This window comes from Bos indicus, chromosome 23 (genome assembly GCF_029378745.1).
Source record: "Bos indicus isolate NIAB-ARS_2022 breed Sahiwal x Tharparkar chromosome 23, NIAB-ARS_B.indTharparkar_mat_pri_1.0, whole genome shotgun sequence".
In the NCBI taxonomy this organism is placed as follows: Eukaryota; Metazoa; Chordata; class Mammalia; order Artiodactyla; family Bovidae; genus Bos; species Bos indicus.
Window position 1 is genome coordinate 34,934,649 of NC_091782.1, and position 19,745 is coordinate 34,954,393.

General features: G+C 42.0%; 1 protein-coding gene across 4 annotated transcripts in view; it reads left to right on the forward strand.

Moving 5' to 3' along the window:
• RIPOR2 (RHO family interacting cell polarization regulator 2) overlaps positions 1-19,745 on the forward strand; it is a 211,704-nt gene that overhangs the window by 101,143 nt on the left and 90,816 nt on the right. The window contains exon 1 of one of the 4 annotated variants that reach the window (XM_019985971.2): positions 168-897. The exons of the other annotated variants lie outside the window; for them this stretch is intronic. Within the exon in view, the coding sequence (XP_019841530.2) occupies positions 837-897 (61 nt within the window). The 5' untranslated portion in view covers positions 168-836. Of the gene's footprint in view, positions 1-167; positions 898-19,745 lie in introns of those variants that run through there. 4 annotated transcript variants of the gene reach the window in all.

Sequence of the window (19,745 nt, forward strand, 5' to 3'; positions counted from 1 at the left end):
ACACTTTGGGTGTTTCCATATGGTGATGCCAACCACTGGTACTCACGTGACAGCTCAGTGGTTACTCCTCATTCTGGGAGGAACTGCCTTCTGAGTTACATTTTCTACTTTCTGCTTTAGTGGTAAGTCTGAAGTATCAGACTGAGTCAGTATTATTAAATGGAAGTTTTTTGATCCAAACAATTTACCAAAGATGAACTGAGTCAGTAAGAGTCTACATGTGCATTAAATTTGGTGTAAGTTTTGGAAAGTTTCTAATCTTCAAATGCAAAGCGTTTGTTACAAAAAAAGAAAAATGCGACTATTACTGAGTAAAAGAAAAGCTCTGTCCCTCCAAACGCCTGCCTGGGTCTAACAGAGAGGCTTGCTGTCCTTCCAGATAAATTGTCACTGAAGCAAAACTGAGAGAGGAGAAATGTGAACCCCCTCTCTTTCAACACTACTCATTGTGTTCAAATTCACAAGTCGGAAACTTAAGCGCCTACCTTCCTCTTTAAGAAAATATGAAAGTTGTTGCTAGAAAATAGAATTCATTGCCCTCGGACTTGAAGTGTTATCTGTGTTCAGCTTCAACCGGATCTGCAGCCCCCTTCCAAAAAAAAAAAGAGAGAGAGAGCAAATTCTTTCTTGTCAGTGGTGAAAATCACCCCACCTGGAATGCACTCTTCAAAAGGTTCTCGAAGCCTATTCATATGAATGAAGCTGCTTTCTCAAGGGCAGAGGCGGAAGCTGCCCTCTTGGGGCGCTTAGGCAACCCGGGGAAGGGAAAACGCCTCTGGGGCCAGTGAGGCTGCAGGGGCTACGTTCCGGCTGCAACGCTGACTGCCATCTCCAAGATGCAGTACCTGGACCCCGAGGAGCTGCTGATGGATGAAGAGGATGATGTTTTTGGAGAAGGTAAACATGTCTTTCTGGCAGGAGCCTTTCTGATCGACTTTGCTTAGCTCTGACACTGTTGGAAACTTTGAACAGACTTGGGTAAGGAACTGGAGGACTCTGACAGCATCCCGGATGGGATGACACCCCAGGAGTGCAGTGCAAAACTGGGGACAAAGGAATTTAATGGGTCTCCCAAATGCTTTTTTTTTTTAAACTGACGAAAGGTTCAGTTTAGGGTAGAAAATAATGCTGATATCCCTTTGTCCCTCTACTATGCTCTCTTGTCTAACACCTTAAGAGAAGGAAGTCTGTCTCCCTGCTCAGCACACAGCAGGAGTGGTTGGACTAATGGACCAGGGAATGTTCTCCACGGTGCCATGCTGCTTAGCTCTGCACCAACCGCGGCTCCCTCTGTTCTCTCTCTACCTTTGGATCTTTCCCTCTCTCGCTCTTCCTGGCACCCTGGCACCCCAGATCTCTCGATTGCCTCTCCCTTTTCCTCTCCTTCTAGGCTGGGAGGTGGCAGCCTTACTAGCTTCTGAGACCCACTGCACTGCCTGGGTTTCCCTAGGTAGACCCTACGTGGTGGAATTTGACATTAAAGTTTGCAAATTGAAATGGCTAACCTTGTAATCTACAAATTCCTTGTTCAAATGCTGCTTATAAGATTGGGCTGCAGGCAAGGGCTTTTCAAGAATTTGGAACTGTCATATTAATGGTTATCTGGATTCAGGGACCTCATAAATTCATTTTTATTCACAAGAATCATATCTGGTATTACCCTATCAAGTAATATTTTAAAGGAGCTCTGGTAAAATTTTTTGCAGTTACCCAAGTAATTGAAGTTTATTGACGATAAATGAAAGAGTATAGCACAGTAATCTAATCATCTAGGATGCAACCATTATTGACGTCTGTCTTTACATTACTTTGTTGCAGCCTCAGAAATATTTAAAACCATATTTTTTTTTAAATCACGATTTAAAACAGCTTAAAGAATGTCTCCCCGAACTTCCTTGCTGTTTGCCACATTCCTGGACTGTTGCTTTACTTGGATGACAGATAGAGCCACTCTGATTTGAAGCTTGCTCTTAGGCTCCATTCCTCAGCTTTCACTTTCACTTACGTATGTTTTCTCTGTGTACACGTACTTAGATATTTACCCCCTTCAGGAATTAGAACATGTTTACAACTAGGAAGATAAGCCTAAATGGGACAATTTGGTAGTTATCTACCCAACCTTCAAAACACCAGGCCACAATTTCTCCTTTGCCTCAAAGGGAGACGGTAAAGCGTCTGCCTACAATGCGGGAGATCCAGGTTCGATCCCTGGATCGGGAAGATTCCCTGGAGACGGCAATGGCAACCCACTCCAGTATTCTTGCCTGGAAAATCCCATGGACGGATGAGCCTGGTAGGCTATAGTTCATGGGGTCGCAAAGAGTCGGACACGACTGATCAACTTCACTACTACTACTACAGTGCTAAAGAGCGCCACCTATAGACAGATGGAACCACCGCACTGTAAATTTCTATGGCCACCTGATGCGACGAACTGACTCATTTGAAAAGATCCTGATGCTGGGAAAGATTGAAAACGGGAGGAGAAACGGACGACAGAGGATGAGATGGTTGGATGTCATCACTGACTCAATGGATATGAGCTTACTCCTGAAGAAAGCTCCGGGAATTCGTGATGGACAGGGAAGCCTGGCATGCTGCAGTCCATGGGGTCGCAAAGAGTCGGACATGACTGAGTGACTGATCTGAACTGATAGATTAAGTGGCCCCTCTTTGAAGGGCTTCCCAGGGGGCACAGTGGTAAAGAATCTGCCTACCAATATAGGAGAGGCAAGAGACACACGTTCCATCCCTGAGTTGGGAAGAGCCTCTGGAGTAGGAAATGGCAACCAATTCCAGTATTCTTGCCTGAAAAATTCCATGAACAGAGGAACCTGGCAGGCTATAGTCCATGGAGTCATAAAGAGTCAGACACAACTGAGCATGTGAGCACTCTGAAAATTAAGACCTCAACAAAGCAGGAATTGAGGAACCTGTAAGATCTTTCTCCTGAGCAGTCATGATTATCAAGGTGGTGATTTCAACCTCAACAGGCACAGTAAAGAGTGAAGTTGGGAGTCAGACAAGATTCCAATTCAAATTCTCATTTTGCTTCTTATTACCTATGTGATTTAAACAACGTAATTGCTAAACTAAACCTCTGTTTCCTCAGTGGGGAGATGGAACAATAATACCTATTGAGTTGTACAGATTATCTTCGTAATAGAGTCATAATATTTGCATGGTGCTTCACAGGTGATATACTTTATACTTTTCCAGACTGATTTTCTCATTTAACTTAATCTCTGCAGATTAGAGACAGAATCCTTACAATTCCTGTATCTAGCGTATTTTTATGACTTTTGGAGTCATGGATCATGTTTGCCTATTTATTGAAAGCTTGTCTGGGTAGTTCCTTCATTTTAAGTAAGCTCCCTGCAGGATATTAGTCAAGAGCTTCGTCTCCAGACCTACACTGCCTGAGCTCTGCCACTTAATTTACTCTGTGATTTTAAGCTGGTTACTCCACCTCCCTGTGTCTCAGTTTACTCACTGTAAAATGGACTACAAACTTCCTAGGGTAGTATATGGATTAAATATTATTAATATTTAGGAAGGTGCTAAGCACTCAATTAACACTAATTCCTACTCTGAATTCACAAAAATGGGTTCCTAGAATAGGTCAGAAAGTGATGTATAAAAGGAATTCTATACAGAGTTTTTTTCCATATCTGGTGAACCTAGTGTCTGATTAGCCCTTCAGGTTCCTCTGTGCATGGAATTCCCCAGGCAAGAATACTGGAGTGGGTTGCCATTCCCTTTTCCAAGTATATTCAAAATAGGACTTATCACAGAAAAATTGGTTTATAAACCACTTTTCAGAGGTATGATAGGGTGGAAGCACCAATGGATAAGTGGTTAGGAGCCTGGACTGTAGTCCTGCCCCTGCTGTTTTGCAGATGTAGGAGCTTAGGCAAGTCACATAACCTTGTTGAGCCTCATTTTTCACCTACAGTAAGAGAGTTGATTACATATTCTCTCAGATCTCATTTGAAAAGCTCCAGCATTCTATTACATCATCTTTTCTCCACAGTGGCATCTACCTAGAGGAATTCAAGCTGCTTGGAGGTTTCCTCCATGCTTTTGGCTCACTTGAACATGCCTAAGAAAGCAGAAAGCTTTGGGTCAAATCAGTTTCCTCTAACATAAAGGAAGGAAGAGGCCTAGGAGCTTGTTACTAAGGCAACTGTATTTCCTGGTAATGGATACACTTTTAAAGGACCCTTTCCCCCTAAAGAAACACAAATTTAGGATTTGGGCCCATTGGTTGAAAGTATATATAATTCATTTAGATTTATGGACCACAGAAAGATCTGGGAAGAAAAAACATGAGTTTTGCTCACAATATGTTTTTAACTGCTTTTCTGAGATCCTGTTTGCTTTAGCTTTTGTTTTCTGTGGTTAAAGAAAATGTTAAAGTTCATGTAATTAAGAAGCATTAGTGTGTAACTTTGCTCTTGTTCTAGGAGAGAGTTGCATATGGTTAGTGAGAGAGAGAGAAGCAGTCACCCACCTACCCACTAGAAACCTCAGTATTTGTTTCTCTCCTTCCCTCTTTCTCTCTTTCTCTCTCTCTCTCTCTCTCTCTCACACACACACACACACACACTCACACACAGGTTGACTTTCCAAACATCATCATGCTATTTAGAAAATGGTTCCTATCAGGTAGACTGTATTCTTTGCCAGGAGAATGATTGATTTGATTACCACGCTATTGAAAAACCAATAATTGGAATTAGAGAGCTCCTTTCGCATTATTGTTTCAAACATATCAAATTAAAGGGCTTTCATCTGTTTTGTCACTGTGCCTTCTTGACAGGCAGTCTGGTGTATGTTAGTAGAAAGAACTGGATGGATAATAATAGTAATGATAACTGTAACAATTATGATGGTGATAATAATAATAGAAAAAAAAAAAGTGTTGTGCACAGTGGAGGCCCTTGGCCAGCTTTCAAGAACAGAATAAGATTCGTGTGTGGGAAGAAACCGTTCCTCAGGTGGTGGTCTACCAGTAGCTCAGCAGCCAAAATTACTCCTTGGCACGAGTCAAAGTTGCAGTTCTTCTTTCCTTAGAACCACAAGCTTTCCCTGCCTTTGTTTTCACCATGCTGTTGTCAAGTGCAGTGATAAGAATAATAAAACCACCACCAGTTCACAGTCATCTGTGCAAAGTATTTCTCAGGCTTATATATTTCCTGGACACTTACATGCCTGTTAGGATCTTGCTTCTGGAAAGACCACTGGAACCTGCAATGTGTTTGCCAGACCTTCAAATGTTCTGGTACAATGAAGCACAGCATAGGATTACAGTATCTAGGGAGGTTGTTTCAAACTCCCCCAAAGGAGAATGCTCCCAGATGGAGATAAACTGGCAGAAGGGAGTCTACTGGACCAATAGCTGCTTGTCAATCTTAAAGAGATCAAGAGATGCTTGGGGAAAAAATGCTACACTGTTTTGAACCAAAGCTCTCTTCTTTCCCCAAGCCAATTAAGCCAGCATTTCCCCCCGCCCCCTTTCAAAAGTAACTTCAGCTCATAGCAAGAAAATTGCAAAAAGTTTGTCAAAAAGAGAATTGTAAGTAGAATAGATACCCACTTTGTCTTTCTTTGTAAACTGCTTATGAAACCAAAGTAGATTTTTTTTTTCTAAATAGGTTAACAGTTATGCTACCTGTTGTGATCTGGCATGTTTTGATACTGTTTACTGAATTACATTTTCCCTTTCCAAAACTGAAAGAAGAAAAGGAAGAAGGAAAGAAGAAGGAAGAAGAGATTAAATAAGTTTATGTACAAAACCAATAGATTCTGAAAGTTCAGGCTGGTTTAGTCAAACCCTTTATGGGAAAAGTGTTGAGAAAGAACATAAAATGTATGTGCCTTGGCTAAACAGTTAGTTTGGTTTGATTATGCCACATTTCATAGTTATAAATATAATAATTGTAATTTGGCTATGTTAGTCCTTTTTCAAAAATACTCATATCTGGGGTTCTCAAATGAAACCCAAGTAAGGGATTGGAGAAGGAGCAGGAAGAGGCTACCGTAGTTTCCTGGGTTGAAAAAAGTTGATCACTCTTAGCTTTTGCAGTTTGCTAGACCGCTTGGATCAATTTCCATTCTTGGACTCCTGAAGAAATGCTTCAGTTGGAAGTCGTTTTCCCTACTTTATTTGTCACAGAGGCCGGAGCAGACACAGACCTCCCCACAATAATTCATGCCTGTGTGACCTATGCCTTGGATTACTACAAAACATTCCCTTCCCAGAGATGTCTAGGAAGCTTGCTTTGGCTGGTGCCAAAGAGATGGTGTCATTTCAGGGGCACGAACTAAAATAGCACATTGCACTAAAGCTATGCAGGCTGTCTTAGCCACCAGTCCACTCCTGGATTTATGGCCCCTAGTGACCTCTTGGGTGACCTACTTAGATCAGGCCAAAGCCAAAAAGGGGCCCAGGAGCACAAATAAAGTATTTAAATGCTCATTTAATAATTTTATGAGCAGCCAGTAAAGTCTTTTCAGGAACGGTATGAGATAGCCTTGAGTAGATCTTCTATAGGATTTGAGTCAAAATACAAATATATGCATACCCACTGTTTGTGTGGGGGTAAAAAGTTAAAAAAAGAAAAAAGAAATGTGTAGTTGTTATGACCAAAACAGTTAAATAAATTGAGAGAATTGCCCTTGCTCCTTGATAAGAATTACTTCACTCCTGAAGTCAACATATTTTTTTATAGAGATGTGATATATCCAGTTACCTATGCCTCGCGTGTTTTCCTGTGCTTAGCAAATATCGGCTTATTCCACTTCTCTTTATTTTTAGATGGCTAAGTTTTGTCTATGAATTGTTTACCAAACAGTGGTGACATTGAATGAAAATGTTTGCAATTCAGTTGGTTTTAGAAGAGGTTTTAAAGACGGAAAAGGTATTAGTTGAATCAAGTTGAAATTATTTCAAGTACCTGAAGGACAGGGAAGAAGGAAAAATAATAGTGACTGGTCCTGGCAAGCAAAAATAGGAAGAAGAAAATGAAAATATCCCACTGCCGGGGCTGGTAGGGTATTGAACATGCATGTACTTCTTTGACACAATGTTCCAGGCTGAATTGGAGTTGGGGGCTGGTTTATGGGAAGCTGAAATGTGGATGTGCCTGACTGACTAGAAGGGGCATGATTCTATAGCATGTGTACCATCCATAGTGAAGGGATTTGACAAGTATCTTAAGTGTTCGATCCCTGTTGATAGACAAACCAGGTCATAAGCTGAAAAACCACTTCACTTTGTGCTGTGTAGACAAAGCCTATCTCATCACTTAGCAAGAATTTCCCTTCAAGAAAAACAGAACAATTTACTTGATTACTTTTAGATATTTTTAAGAGAAATATTTTGACATATAGGCTGAGATAACGATCACAAAGTAGGTATAATGGCCAGTTTCACTCCAGAAGGCAAATTCATGATAATTTATACTATCGTCATTCTTTCACATGTGGACTTTTCATAGCTTACACTTTTCATGCCTTATCCTGCTAAACAGAGGCTTCAAGCAGAAGATGTTTAAGATCAGTTATGGATACAAAGTAAAAGTTTTAGGTGTTAAACTGTGAAAGTAAGGAAAATGTGAACTTTGGGCAGGGTGACTTGTCTATTTTCCCAACTGTTGTTCATTTGCTAAGTTGTATCTGACCTTTTGCAACCCCATGAATTGCAGTACACCAGGCTTCCCTGTCCATCACTAACTCCCAGAGCTTGCTCAAACTCATGTCCATTGAGTCGCTGATGCCATCCAACTATCTCATCCTCTGTCACCCTCTTCTCCTCATGCCTTCAATCTTTCCCAGCATCACGGTCTTTTCCAATGGGTCGGCTCATCTCATCAGGTAGCCAAAATATTGGAGCTTCAGCATCGGTCCTTCCAATGAATATTCAGGATTGATTTCTTTTAGGATTGACTGGTTTGATCTCCTTATTGTCTAAGGGACTCTCAAGAGTCCTCTCCAGCACCACAGTTAAAAAGCATTAATTCTTTGGCACTCAGCCTTCTTTATGAACTCACATCTGTTCAGGATCACTAGAAAAACCATTTGTTGTTGTTTAGCCATTCAGTTGTGTCCAACTCTTTGTGACCCCATGGACTGCAGCACGCCAAGCTTCCCTGTCCTTTACCATCTCCCAGAGCTTGCTCAAACTCATGTCCATTGAGTCAGTGATGCCATTCAGCCATCTAACTTTGACTATATGGACCTTGTCAGCAAAGTAATATGCTCTATAGGTTTTCATAGCTATTCTTCCCAAGAGCGAGAGTCTTTTAAGTTTGTGGCTGCAGTCACCATTTGCAGTGATTTTGGAGCCCAAGAAAATAAAGCCTGTCACAGTTTCCATTATTTCCCCATCTATTTTCCATGAAGTGAAAGGGACTGGATGCCATGATCTTAGTTTCTGAATGTTAAGTTTAAGCCAGCTTTTTTACTTTCCTCTTCCACTGTCATCAAGAGGCTTTTTATTTCCTCTTCACTTTCTGCCATAAGGGTGGTGTCATCTGACTATCTGAGGTTGTTGATATTTCTCCCAGCAATCTTGATTCCAGTTTGTGATTCATCCAGCCCTGAATTTCACATGATGTACTCTGCATATAAGTTAAATAAACAGGGTGACAATATACAGCCTTGACATAATCCTTTCCCAATTTTGAACCAGTTCCAGCTGAGGGAGAGAGAAAACACTGGGTCAAGCTTTGTAAAGATTGTCATTAATAGATAACCTGGTAAACAGAGAAAAGATCTTCTGCTGTATTAGGAGGCTTAACCCTGTGAAATAATTATTTCTAAATAAAATAAAGAGAAGAAAGAACAAGTTGCTGCTTTCTGGAAAGTGACGAAGTTGCGGTGCCTTCTTTTCACTGCAGATCTTTCCTTCTTAGTCTTTGGATCATTGGTTAAAAGTTTAAATATTTGTACTATACAACTCAAACAGCAACGGGAGAACACCAGCTGGTCTCTTCTGACTCTTGACGTCATTCTAAACTGTCCATTCAGTGTAAGAAATACTGAGCTGAGAAATAGGAAGAAAATAATTTGACTTTCAGATCACAGATTGAGTCAGCTGGCTGAGCAGTTGAAGATAACTTTTTTTCTCTCTAAATTAGCATTCGGGAAACTCTGAGAGGGAGTAAATATGAAAGCATGTTCTATGGTGGGATTTTCTTTGCTATTTATAACAGCCCAATGAACTGATAGAATGGCGTTTGAAGAAAAGTGTGTCAAAGAATCAAATACGCAGATACAATTTGTAGAAGGCACCTTTCACCACTTTGAGATAAATTATATGGACTGAAATAGGAAAAACAACTTCTTTCCCTTCAACTTCTGGTTTACATGCCAAAGGTTATCAAGAAGAGACAATTACCAGCACCCTATTAATCTCCATTAGCATCTCTAAAGACTAAAAAATAAATGATAATTTAGAGTCTTAATATAAAGCAGGATAAAAAGCTTTTTCAGAAAACACTGCTATTTTGAATAATCTGCACTCTACAATCTGAGTAAAAACCCATATGCTTACTCTGCACAGTTTCCACAGAAGGACAGACTCTTTTTCTGGCCACAGGGCTATACTGAGTACTTCACACACAAAGATTCTAGAGCCACCCATGTTTGTAAATCTTTGATTTTTTTTTTTTTTTAACCATTCAGATTTCCAAACTGAGGGAAGGTAGCAGGGCTGAAAGAACCAAATATCTGTACTCAAAAGACCTAAGTCAACTTAATAGCAGTTTGACTTTAGGCAAGTTACCTAACCCCTCAGAGGTTTCACTTCCCTTCTTCCACTTGGAGATGATGATAATTATAGTGATGATGATGATGGGGGATGGTGGTCACCTTCCCCCCAAATCGCTTAATATTAATGGGGATAATGTCTGAGATCATGGGAAACCAGTAAGGGCTTACTGGTTAGCTACATTACTAACTTAATGTCAGTTGGTTTTTCATTGTGATTTTCTCAGCTGTCCCAGTCTCCCAAGTCTATACAATCTCCCTCTTCTACTCTTGGCCTGTGATCAACAAAGACCCTAGCTGACGAGAGCAGAGCTATGGAGACTGCTCATGTCAGTCTCCATAGAAAGGTGTGTCTGGCTCATGAATTAACAAGCCTGACTGCTTGCTATCTCACCTCCACCATGTGACCAAGGCAGGGCTTAGAATAACCCCATCACACAGAATAAATACATGATTTCCTACCTTTTTTTCTTTTTTTGTTTTCTGGTTGGGGGGACTAACCAATCTGGTCTCCCTTTAAAAATTCTTAGAGTTTTAAAATAAGCTATGGCAGTTTTCTTGTGGAGAGTCCCCTTTGCCTCAGTCAGGAATGCAGGAGGTGAAGAATCATATCTTCAACATTATCTTTACGATACACAGGCCCTTTCTCCAGGGTAAATATTTACCTGCAGTAAACATACCCCAGTTACTGCCTCCCCATCACCACTTTACAGAGCACTTTTAAAAAAGTAACTTGATAAAGGCTGGGCTTTCTATATTGAAACTTGCATTATGTATATATTAAGAGCATTTTAGGATGGTAATTAAGATTCTAAACAAAGCCTCTACAACATTTCCTCTAGTGGTGTTTTGCTTTGTTTTTACTTCCATTGCTGTTTAAAGATATTTTTCAATGGTAAAACCTCCTGGAGAAAAGCATAGTCATCTGTTTGCGTATAAATTAAGCGCATGCTCAGTCGTGTCCAATTCTTTGTGACCCCATGGACAGTATGCAGCCCACTAGGCTCCTTCTATGCATAGGATTTTCCAGGCAAGAATACTGGAGTGGCTTTCCATTTCCCCTTCCAGGGGAACTTCCTAACCCAGGAATTGAACTCATGTCTCCTGTGTCTCCTGCACTGGCAGGTGAATTCTTTACCACTGAGCCACCTGGGAAGCCCATGTGTTTACAGGAAGACAAACATTAGTTCAGTAGTTTAATATTAATACTTATACTTCATGGAATAGAAAGCACATCAATAGGATCTACCCACTGTGAATTAATCACCAAATCTTTATTGAGTACCACTCAAAAAGAGTAGGACAAAGGGACAGGACTGGTCAGGCTGGAAATGGCCCCAGCTATAGGAGGGCAGACTGAAAAGTGGTCAACCCAGATCCTCCCCACTCCTGGAAAGACAACCGCTGGCGGCTCAGAAGCATTGACCTCTGTTAGAGAAAAGGCAACATATCTTGTCGTTTATGTTATGAACTACAGTGCAGAAGACAGGAAGAGCCCTGCATGTCTTCCTAACATTAATGATACACCCAAAAGGTGGACGTTTATGCCTTTATAAGCTACTGGGAAACATTGAAAACTGTGCATAGCAAGTCAGTAGCTCATTACCCACCCATTGACCTGAGCAGGAGTTGGCAAACCATGGCCTGCAGGCCAGACACAGCCCACTGCCTGTTTCTGCCCAGCCTGCAAGATGGCAATGGTTTTTACAGACGAGTATTTGCAATCAGTTTGATGATCAGGAGCATTGACCTTTAACTCCAGTTAAGCAAGATATTATCACAAAGGAAAAGAATTCCATTCTTCTCCTTAGTAGATTGTGTGTGTTAGTCACTCAGTCATGTCTAACTCCTTGCAACCCTATGGACTAAAGCCCCCAGGTTCCTCTGTCCATGGAATTTTCCAGACAAGAATATTGGAGTGGATTGCCATTCCCTTCTCCAGGGGATCATCCTGACCCAGGGATTGAACCTGGGTCTCCTGCATTGCAGGCAGATTCTTTACCATCTGAGCCACCAGGGAAGTCCCTTAGTGGACTGGTATTACCATAAAAAAGTGCTCAATTATTATATTTTGAATTTTGCCCATATAAAATGTGAGATTTGGTTTCCTCTCTTGTTGTATGTATGTAAACAATTTTCTCATTTTTTACATCTTGGATCCCAAAGCCTAAAATATTTACTTTCTGACTCTTTACAGAAAAAGCCTGCTGACCTCTGGTTTAGGTCATCAGGTTCCATCATTTTGCCGCTTAAGGTCATTGAGAGTTTCTTAACCATTTCGCTCACCAGCTCTTCCCCTTTTCATGTCTGCTGAGAGAGTCCTATCATTTTTAAATCCCTTTTAAGATGAGATTTGTTCCCTCTTAAATAGCCTTTGTACGAGAACACATGTCCCTCAAATTACATTGCTTTGTAACATCGGCTGGTAGGATGATGAAAAATTGATAGTTTAAGACAAAACCAAAGACAGAACATGGGGGTGGGAGAGGGTAGAGACAGTAACATCCATCAAGTAAGGAGAGAGTCAGAGGAGGACTAAGGCCCTATTCTCCGTTAGGTGAAGGAAGGTGACAGTCAGGAGGTGTCCAGGGCCCCTCCCACTTACACCGCTGCATCACTTCAAGGCATTGTCCTCTTCATCTGACTCTTTGGGTTCTTTGTCCCTGAGATCTGAAATCCTTGGACCTCCTTGTAAGAGATGATTGATGCATGAGCGTGACTCAGTGCCATCTTCTTGGCTTTTCCACACACGTCACCCCAAGTCTCCCAGTTCATCAAGGAGTGATAGTGCCAGACGCTGGGGCATCATTCAAATAAACCACAAATTGGAAATACAACCCCCTTTACATTAGGAGACTACATGGGATTAGCAGAACTTTTGGTCATCCTCAAAACAGTGCTGGCTCTTGCCCGCTGCCCTCTTCTGTAAGACAGACCTGCTGGTGTCCACACAGCCTGCATGTTAATTTGAGGACAAGGAAGCCTTTTCAAAACAGGCATGAAGGAGAGAGTGAAAAACACCACCCCACACACCCTTGCACGTTTGGTAGGGCCACTTGGCTCCTAGTTGCTAAGCATTGAGAGGAGCTGGAATGTTCAGCACTATTAGACATCTCTGAGCAGTTCTAACCTGCTGGAGGGGAAAAATATATTACTGTTAAAAAGAGTTTGGGAGCCATTATGCACTGTCAGTGAGACTGTAAAATGGTGCAGCCACTTTGGAAAGCAGGTATAATTCCTCAAAAAATTACAAGTAGAGTTAATATATGATAGCAATTCCACCTCTGGCCTTGTACCCAAAAGAACTGAAAGCAAGGTCTTGAGGAGATAGTGGTACATCCATGTTCATAGCCCCGTTATCCACAATAGTCGAAAGGCAGAACAACACAAATGTCCATCAGCAGATAAATGGGTCAACAAAATAAGGTATGTACACACAATGGAATATTATTCAGCCTTAAAAAGGAAGGGAATTCTGGCATGCTCTAACCTGGATAAACCTTGGGGACATTAAGCTTGGTGAAATAAGCTGGTCACAGAAAGACAAATCACTATATAATCATGAATATGAGGTGTCTAGAGTTATCAAATTTATAGACAAAAAATGGCGTGGCGATTGGCAGGGGGTGGAAAATAATAAATAAAAATAAAATAGAGGTGGCAGAGGAGGAAGTGGGAAGTTGTTGTTTAATGAGTATAGCTTCAGCTTTATAAAATGAAAAGAGTCCTGGAGATTGGTTACACAGCAATGTGAATGAACTTAACACTACTAAACTGTACACTTAAAAATGATTAAGATGGTAAATCTTACATCGCATGCATTATATTTACGTATATATATATTTCCACATTAAAAAAAAATTAGGAATAGCTATACCAAGAAACAGGAAAGAACAGGCAGTTCCTGAAAGTCTGCAAAACAGTTGCTTTTTCTTGAGCTATGTAAACTTAACAGCAGGGAACTGAATTCTCATGTGAGATAGAAATGGTTCCAGGGAGCTGATTCTGGGCATATCTGACACAATCTTAAAAGGACTGTTTTCTCCATAACAGGATGTTTAAGAGTTAGATCTGGGAATTTTTCCTACCAATGTCTGCCTAGTTGGAAATCAGTTTTAGAATCTCTGAATAAATATTTTGAGGTTAGCGCTTACTGAAGCTCGTCTAAAAAAGAGTAGCATAATTAGCAGAGGCACCCCGTCAGGAGCTTATGAACTATATAGGGATAGAAAATGGATTATTTTTTCATTCATTAAAGACTATCTGTTGATAGTCTACCATGGGCCAGATTCAGGTCTACTCAGCTCTTGGGATCAGCAGTGACTATGACAAAGCCCCAGCCCTGGTGGAGTTCTGCTGGTGGTAGAGGGAGCCAGACAGGAAATAAACAAGTGAAAACATGATGTGTCAGATGGAGAGAAGTGCTACGGAGTAAAAGTCAGCGCAGGATGAGAAGAATAGAGCATGGTGGTCAGAGAAGGCTGTGCTGGCAAATGCCCAGAGGCTTGAAGGGACTGCAAGGCTGACCTGGATATCAGAAGGGGAAGGTTCCAGCAAGAATCAGAAGGCCAGCGTGGCTGCAGCATAACATGAGCAAGACTGAGAGCAGTAGAAGATTTGATCCAAGAGGTTCCTGGGGGCTGTGTTAGGGGGATGGATCCAGCTCTTGTACAGCCTTACAGGTCATTGTAAGCATTTGGGTTTTAGCTCTATGGGAGATGGGGAACCACTGGTGAAGGTTGGGCAGAGTGACATAATCTGGTTTGCCTCTCAAAAGCATTATCTGACCACTGTCTGGAAAATTAAAATGGCATAAAGGGCAAAAGCAGGGGAGCCAGTTAGGAGAAGATGGCAACGGTCCAGAAGAGAATTGGTGGGGCTTACCAGGCCTGATAGTGATTGAATTCTGGAGGTGGGGGGAAAAGGCACTAAGGATGACTCCAAGACTCTGATCCAGGCTTCTGGAAGGATGGGCTGCTCTTTATTGAGATGAGGAAGGCTGCTGGAGAAGTAGGCTTGAAGTGGAGGCAGTATTGCCCTGATGGGGAAGTAGGAATCCACTTGGAGATAGTTGAGCTATAAACAGGGGGATGACTTCTTGAAGTCCCTCTCCAAGTACCCGGCATAGTGGGCACTAGGAAATATCTGTTGAAATGTTGATGATAAAGCAGCATATACATAATTGAGAATTATTCATAGATTTATCTCCAGTTTATGGAGATTGGGCTGTATCACCTGCATGGGCTGTTCCATAAAACTAGGAGCTGGAGAATGCAATACAAACTGTGCACAAACACTTAAGGGAAATTAAAGGAAAGATGGAGACGGGGAGGGTGGGTCATCTGGACAGGCTTCTTGCGGGTGAATATTTGGAGGAGAGGGCTTCATATCTTTGGGAGCACTGTTATGAGATATAGAATGACGATGGAAATGCATCTGTGAACTCCCCTTCTTCACGTGGCCTGCCTGCATTTGGTGCTAGGTTCACCATGTTAAGATGCGTGCATTTCTTACCCTTTTGCTCCAAGGCTGTACATCCATAGCATCTCAGCTGAAAGAGACCTCTTTAGAGGTTTTTGTACGTGTTCTCCTAATAGGAGATAGGCTAGGGTCAATCCCATTGCTAAATTCCCTGCCTTTCTCCCCTTTCCCCAAGGAGATTATCAGTCTCTGTCAGTCACATATCCATTTAACAGTCAAGAGCCAGCAATCAGCACATTCGCTTGTATTTTAACTCAAGCCCCACGAGCTGTGTCTTCAATCACTTCTCTTTATTCTAATCCTAGAGGAAAATTGTTCTTCCTCCTGTAAGATAGTCTTTTGTATCCTTGAAAACCGTTAAAAGAACATATTCATATGCCAGTAATTCCCCAGACCCTGCAATAGCCAGTCAAATGTTTGTATTCCACCACCAGGCACTTGAGTTGACTAGTATATCTATGCCGACAAGAGGCCAAGTGTATTCTAAGTGCTGAAGAGACCCGAATGTCTGCAAATTAGGATCTGAAACGCAGGGACGCACGCCCCACAGCTGTTGAACTTGAATTACTCTTTGAATGCGGCACCCAGGGCTGAGAGGCACTTCTCAGAGAGGCCTGTGTGCTTTCCTTCTTCTAAACCCTGCCGGTGCCCAGAGCTTACACCCTCATTCGGACTTTACAGCCGTCTTGGGTACAGGGAGCAGACGAGAACAGGTGTTCAGATTTATATTCTTCAAGCAGCCCCTTGAGGCTCATTGAGGACAGGTCAGTGAAGGAAGAGGCTGAAATGAAGCCTTGCACCCCCCCCCCCAGTTCTCGTGCCTGCCAGCAGACAGCTGTTCCAGCCCTGCTGCCGCTCATGAAAGCATAACTGAGATTCAATGAAAAATAATTTAATAGAGGGTTGCTTGGAGCAGCCCCTTACTTTGGAGATTGGCTGAAACCAAGGCACTTGGATGTGTTGCCATCGCTGTGAAATTTTCACCTCCAGCAGCCTGAGCAAGAATGACCTATTTTGAACGTGACAGCCCATGACACTTCGGCGGCGTGAATAATTTAATAGGTGCGAGAGCTCTGCCAACGCTGTGATATTACAGCAGCCCTGCCTGCCTGGCTAATTATGGAGGGTGACGGCGCCCCATCCCGTTGTCACAGCTTCTCTCCGAAGCTGCCAGGGACGTGAATTGTGTGTGAGCAGAGAAGGAAAGAGGGGAAGTGGGGCCAAGCCTGGTCCCTGCTACCAAAGAAGGCTTTGTGGGTCGAACAAGCCCTGCCGCAAGAGTCAGATTTCCGCTTTCCCATCTGCAAAGCGAAACTGTGCGGGGCCCACGGGGTTGGAGCTTGTATCCAGTATCCCCGATCGATCGCGGAGGTGGAGGCTGGGAAAGGGTGATTTAGGAAGGAAAAGAGGCACTGGATGCCCTAGCTAGCAGGGAGAGCTAATGGTTTCCAGGCCTCAGAGAGGAGATACCAGCCTTTTAAACATGCAGCTGGACTCCCAGCTCCAGGAGCAGGAATATGAGCTGAGTGGCTGCAGAGAAGAGTGAACAGCTAGGAGGAATCTCATTTGTGGCTTCAGAACCTTTCCCTTGTGTTCTAAGCCACCTTGATCCTCCCTTCAACTCATCCGGCTTTGCTTAAATGATAGCGACAGCCAGTTAACCTCAGAGACCTGTTTCGGATGTGAATTGGACTCCAGAATAATGTCCATGAAGATGGTGAAGATTAACAAGCAGCGAAAAAGTTTTAAGTAAAATGGTTTCTAGGTCTGTAATTCCTCCTAAAATCACCTCCTGAAGTTAACGGTCTCGATTTCATGCATTACAGAGGGATCAGCCTTTAGAAAGATTTGTACATTGCTGGGGGACAATAAGGAGAAAAGAAATTGAACGGGATTATGTGTAACAACAGATCTTGCCTAAAATTGAAAGAGAAATGAAAAAAATTCAAGGAGCTACATAAAGAAAAAATATTTTTAAAAATATGAATGACTGGCTAAAAGCATATTTAAAACTTTTTTTCAATAGTCAATAGGCTGTTATTAATGTGAATTACTTAGGGGAGTATTAGGAAATGGATGGCTGGCTCATATGAGAATAATTCCAAGAAAGTTTATTTACAAAGAGATGACTTATGGAGGTCTGAATCAGTAGAGTGTCGGGGAAGCAGTGGGCAGAATGAAGGCAACACGACCTGGCTCCAAAGGATGGGAGAGGAAGAGGTTTCTAGAACCTGCAAAGAGAGAGAACTATATAGAAAGGCTGCCTGGGGTTGGGGGGGAGCAGTCATCTTTTGTGAAAGGGTACAGCCAGCCCAATGTGACCTCAGAGGGAGGAGCCTCAGAATTAACATCCTCACCTCACTCCTTTCCCCTCTTCTAATCTCTTTTGAGGCTCCCCATTGGCCAAACCCTACTGGGCATCACTGGACATTGATTGGTCCCTCCGTGGGGAGCGCCAGGGCAGACAGCAGCAGGGGTGATAAAGGTGGAGAAAGAACAGGAAAGGGCTGCATGGGACAATCTGCAAGCCACAGGGGCCCGGGGACACAATATAAGTACATCACCTTGGAGAACCATATGTCCTCCTTTATGTTTCCCCTGATAATGGGAGAAAAAGGAAAAAGATTCATTATGAAGTGAAAGTCAATTTAGAACCTTAAGGAAAGCCTACACGTCAAGCTCCTAGCGCTGTGTGTATATGTGCATGGCGATAGTCTCCAGTCACTTCTGCATTCGTTCTGCATTATTTTATCCTTTTAATGTATTTGTGCAACAGTATTTGTTCAATTGATACTATTTACCTTCAGCCTTACTGGGTTCAGAGCTATAGGAATTTGTAAAGTTAACATTCTACCAAAATGTCTGTCAGTCTAGAGCAGAGGTTCTCAAAATATAGTCTGAGGAGCCCTCAGGTTTCCCAAGACTCTTTCAGGGTGTTCCCCAAGGCCCTTAACAATTTTTAAAAATACAAGAGGATTTAGGTTATGTTATATAAATAAATATGAGTTTTTTAAGTATTGAAGTGTAGTTGATATACAATGTTATATGCTACAGGTGTACAATATAATGATTCATAATTTGTAAATGTTATGTTTCATTTATAGTTATCAAAAATACTTGCTATATTCCCTGTATTGTATCCTTGTAGCATATTGTATACCTAACAGTTTATACCTTTTAACCATGTTTCCCTCTCCTCTTACCCTCCCCACTGGTAACCCCTAGTTTGTTCTCTGTATCTGTGAGTCTGCTTCTTTTCCATTATATTCACTAGTTTGTTGTATATTTTAGACTCCACATGTAAGTGATATGCAGTATTTGTCTTTCTCTGTCTGATGTATTTCACTTAGCATAATGCCCTCCAAGTTCTATACATATAAACATATATATACATGTATACATAAACTATTAAATAGCTGGTCTAGATTACATTATTGTGTAATGGGGCTTGACATCAAAAAATTGGGAAGTGATTTTTATAAATTAATTATTGCAGAAAATGACCACTCCTTGTAATATAATAGTAATATACGAGAAATCCAATCTCAAGTTGTTGGACAGAAGGGGGTTGTTTGCTCCATGCAGGACATATTTTATTTCCTGTCAGCGTTGGACATTTTGCTGACTGTCTTTCACCCATGCAACTTCCAGGTCACTTGGTGCAGAAGCTGGAAGTGGGGGTGAAGGAGGGGTTTAAGACTGGATCATGTGCCTGAATGCATAGGCCTGATTTCAGACCCCCCAGGCATCCACTCCTGGGACACACTAAAATGCTGAGGGTGTTGGCCCAACTAGTTTCCCATTGTGCAAGCAGATATGTGTGACAATGGTAAGAAAACAACAGCATGAGATGCCTGCTCCCTTGAGGACCTTATCATCAGAAGCAGACACGGGCAAGGGAGAATGGGGTTCTGCTCTCAGCAGCTCAGAGAGTAGCGAGCAAGACTCAGCTGTCATTTATTAGGTTGAAACGTACTTCTATAGGTCCAGCTCTGATGTCAAAAAATACAGGCTTGTAAACATACTTTTTCCAGGGGATAAGGTGACAGAAGGCAGCAGGGACACTATGTGCTCTCGTTCCAAGCATAGTCGATAGTTACTGATGATTCTCTACGCTCTTTAATATAGAAGTTACAATGCTGTAAGTGGTAGTAAGCATAGTTCCTGACATCAAGGAGTTTATAAACTGATGAGGAGATTCGTACCAAATATTTAGGCTGGAAGGAAGGTGTGTGATAGGGTCTTATTCAGGGGACACACAAGGGACTTGCAGGAGGATACAGGCAGAATGTGGAGGGCCAAGGAAGGCATCGGGAAAGGAGGCAGTGTTTGAACCAGGCTTTCTGGCTAGGCAGGGTTTTTAGAGACAAACCTCAGAGGTAAAAGAAAACATGATGGGCAATTCTCAGCAGAAAGTTTACAGGCAGTGGAAATGGCCTGAGCAAAAAGGCAGAAGTAGAAAGTATCAAATGTTAGAGCCCAAGGAAGCT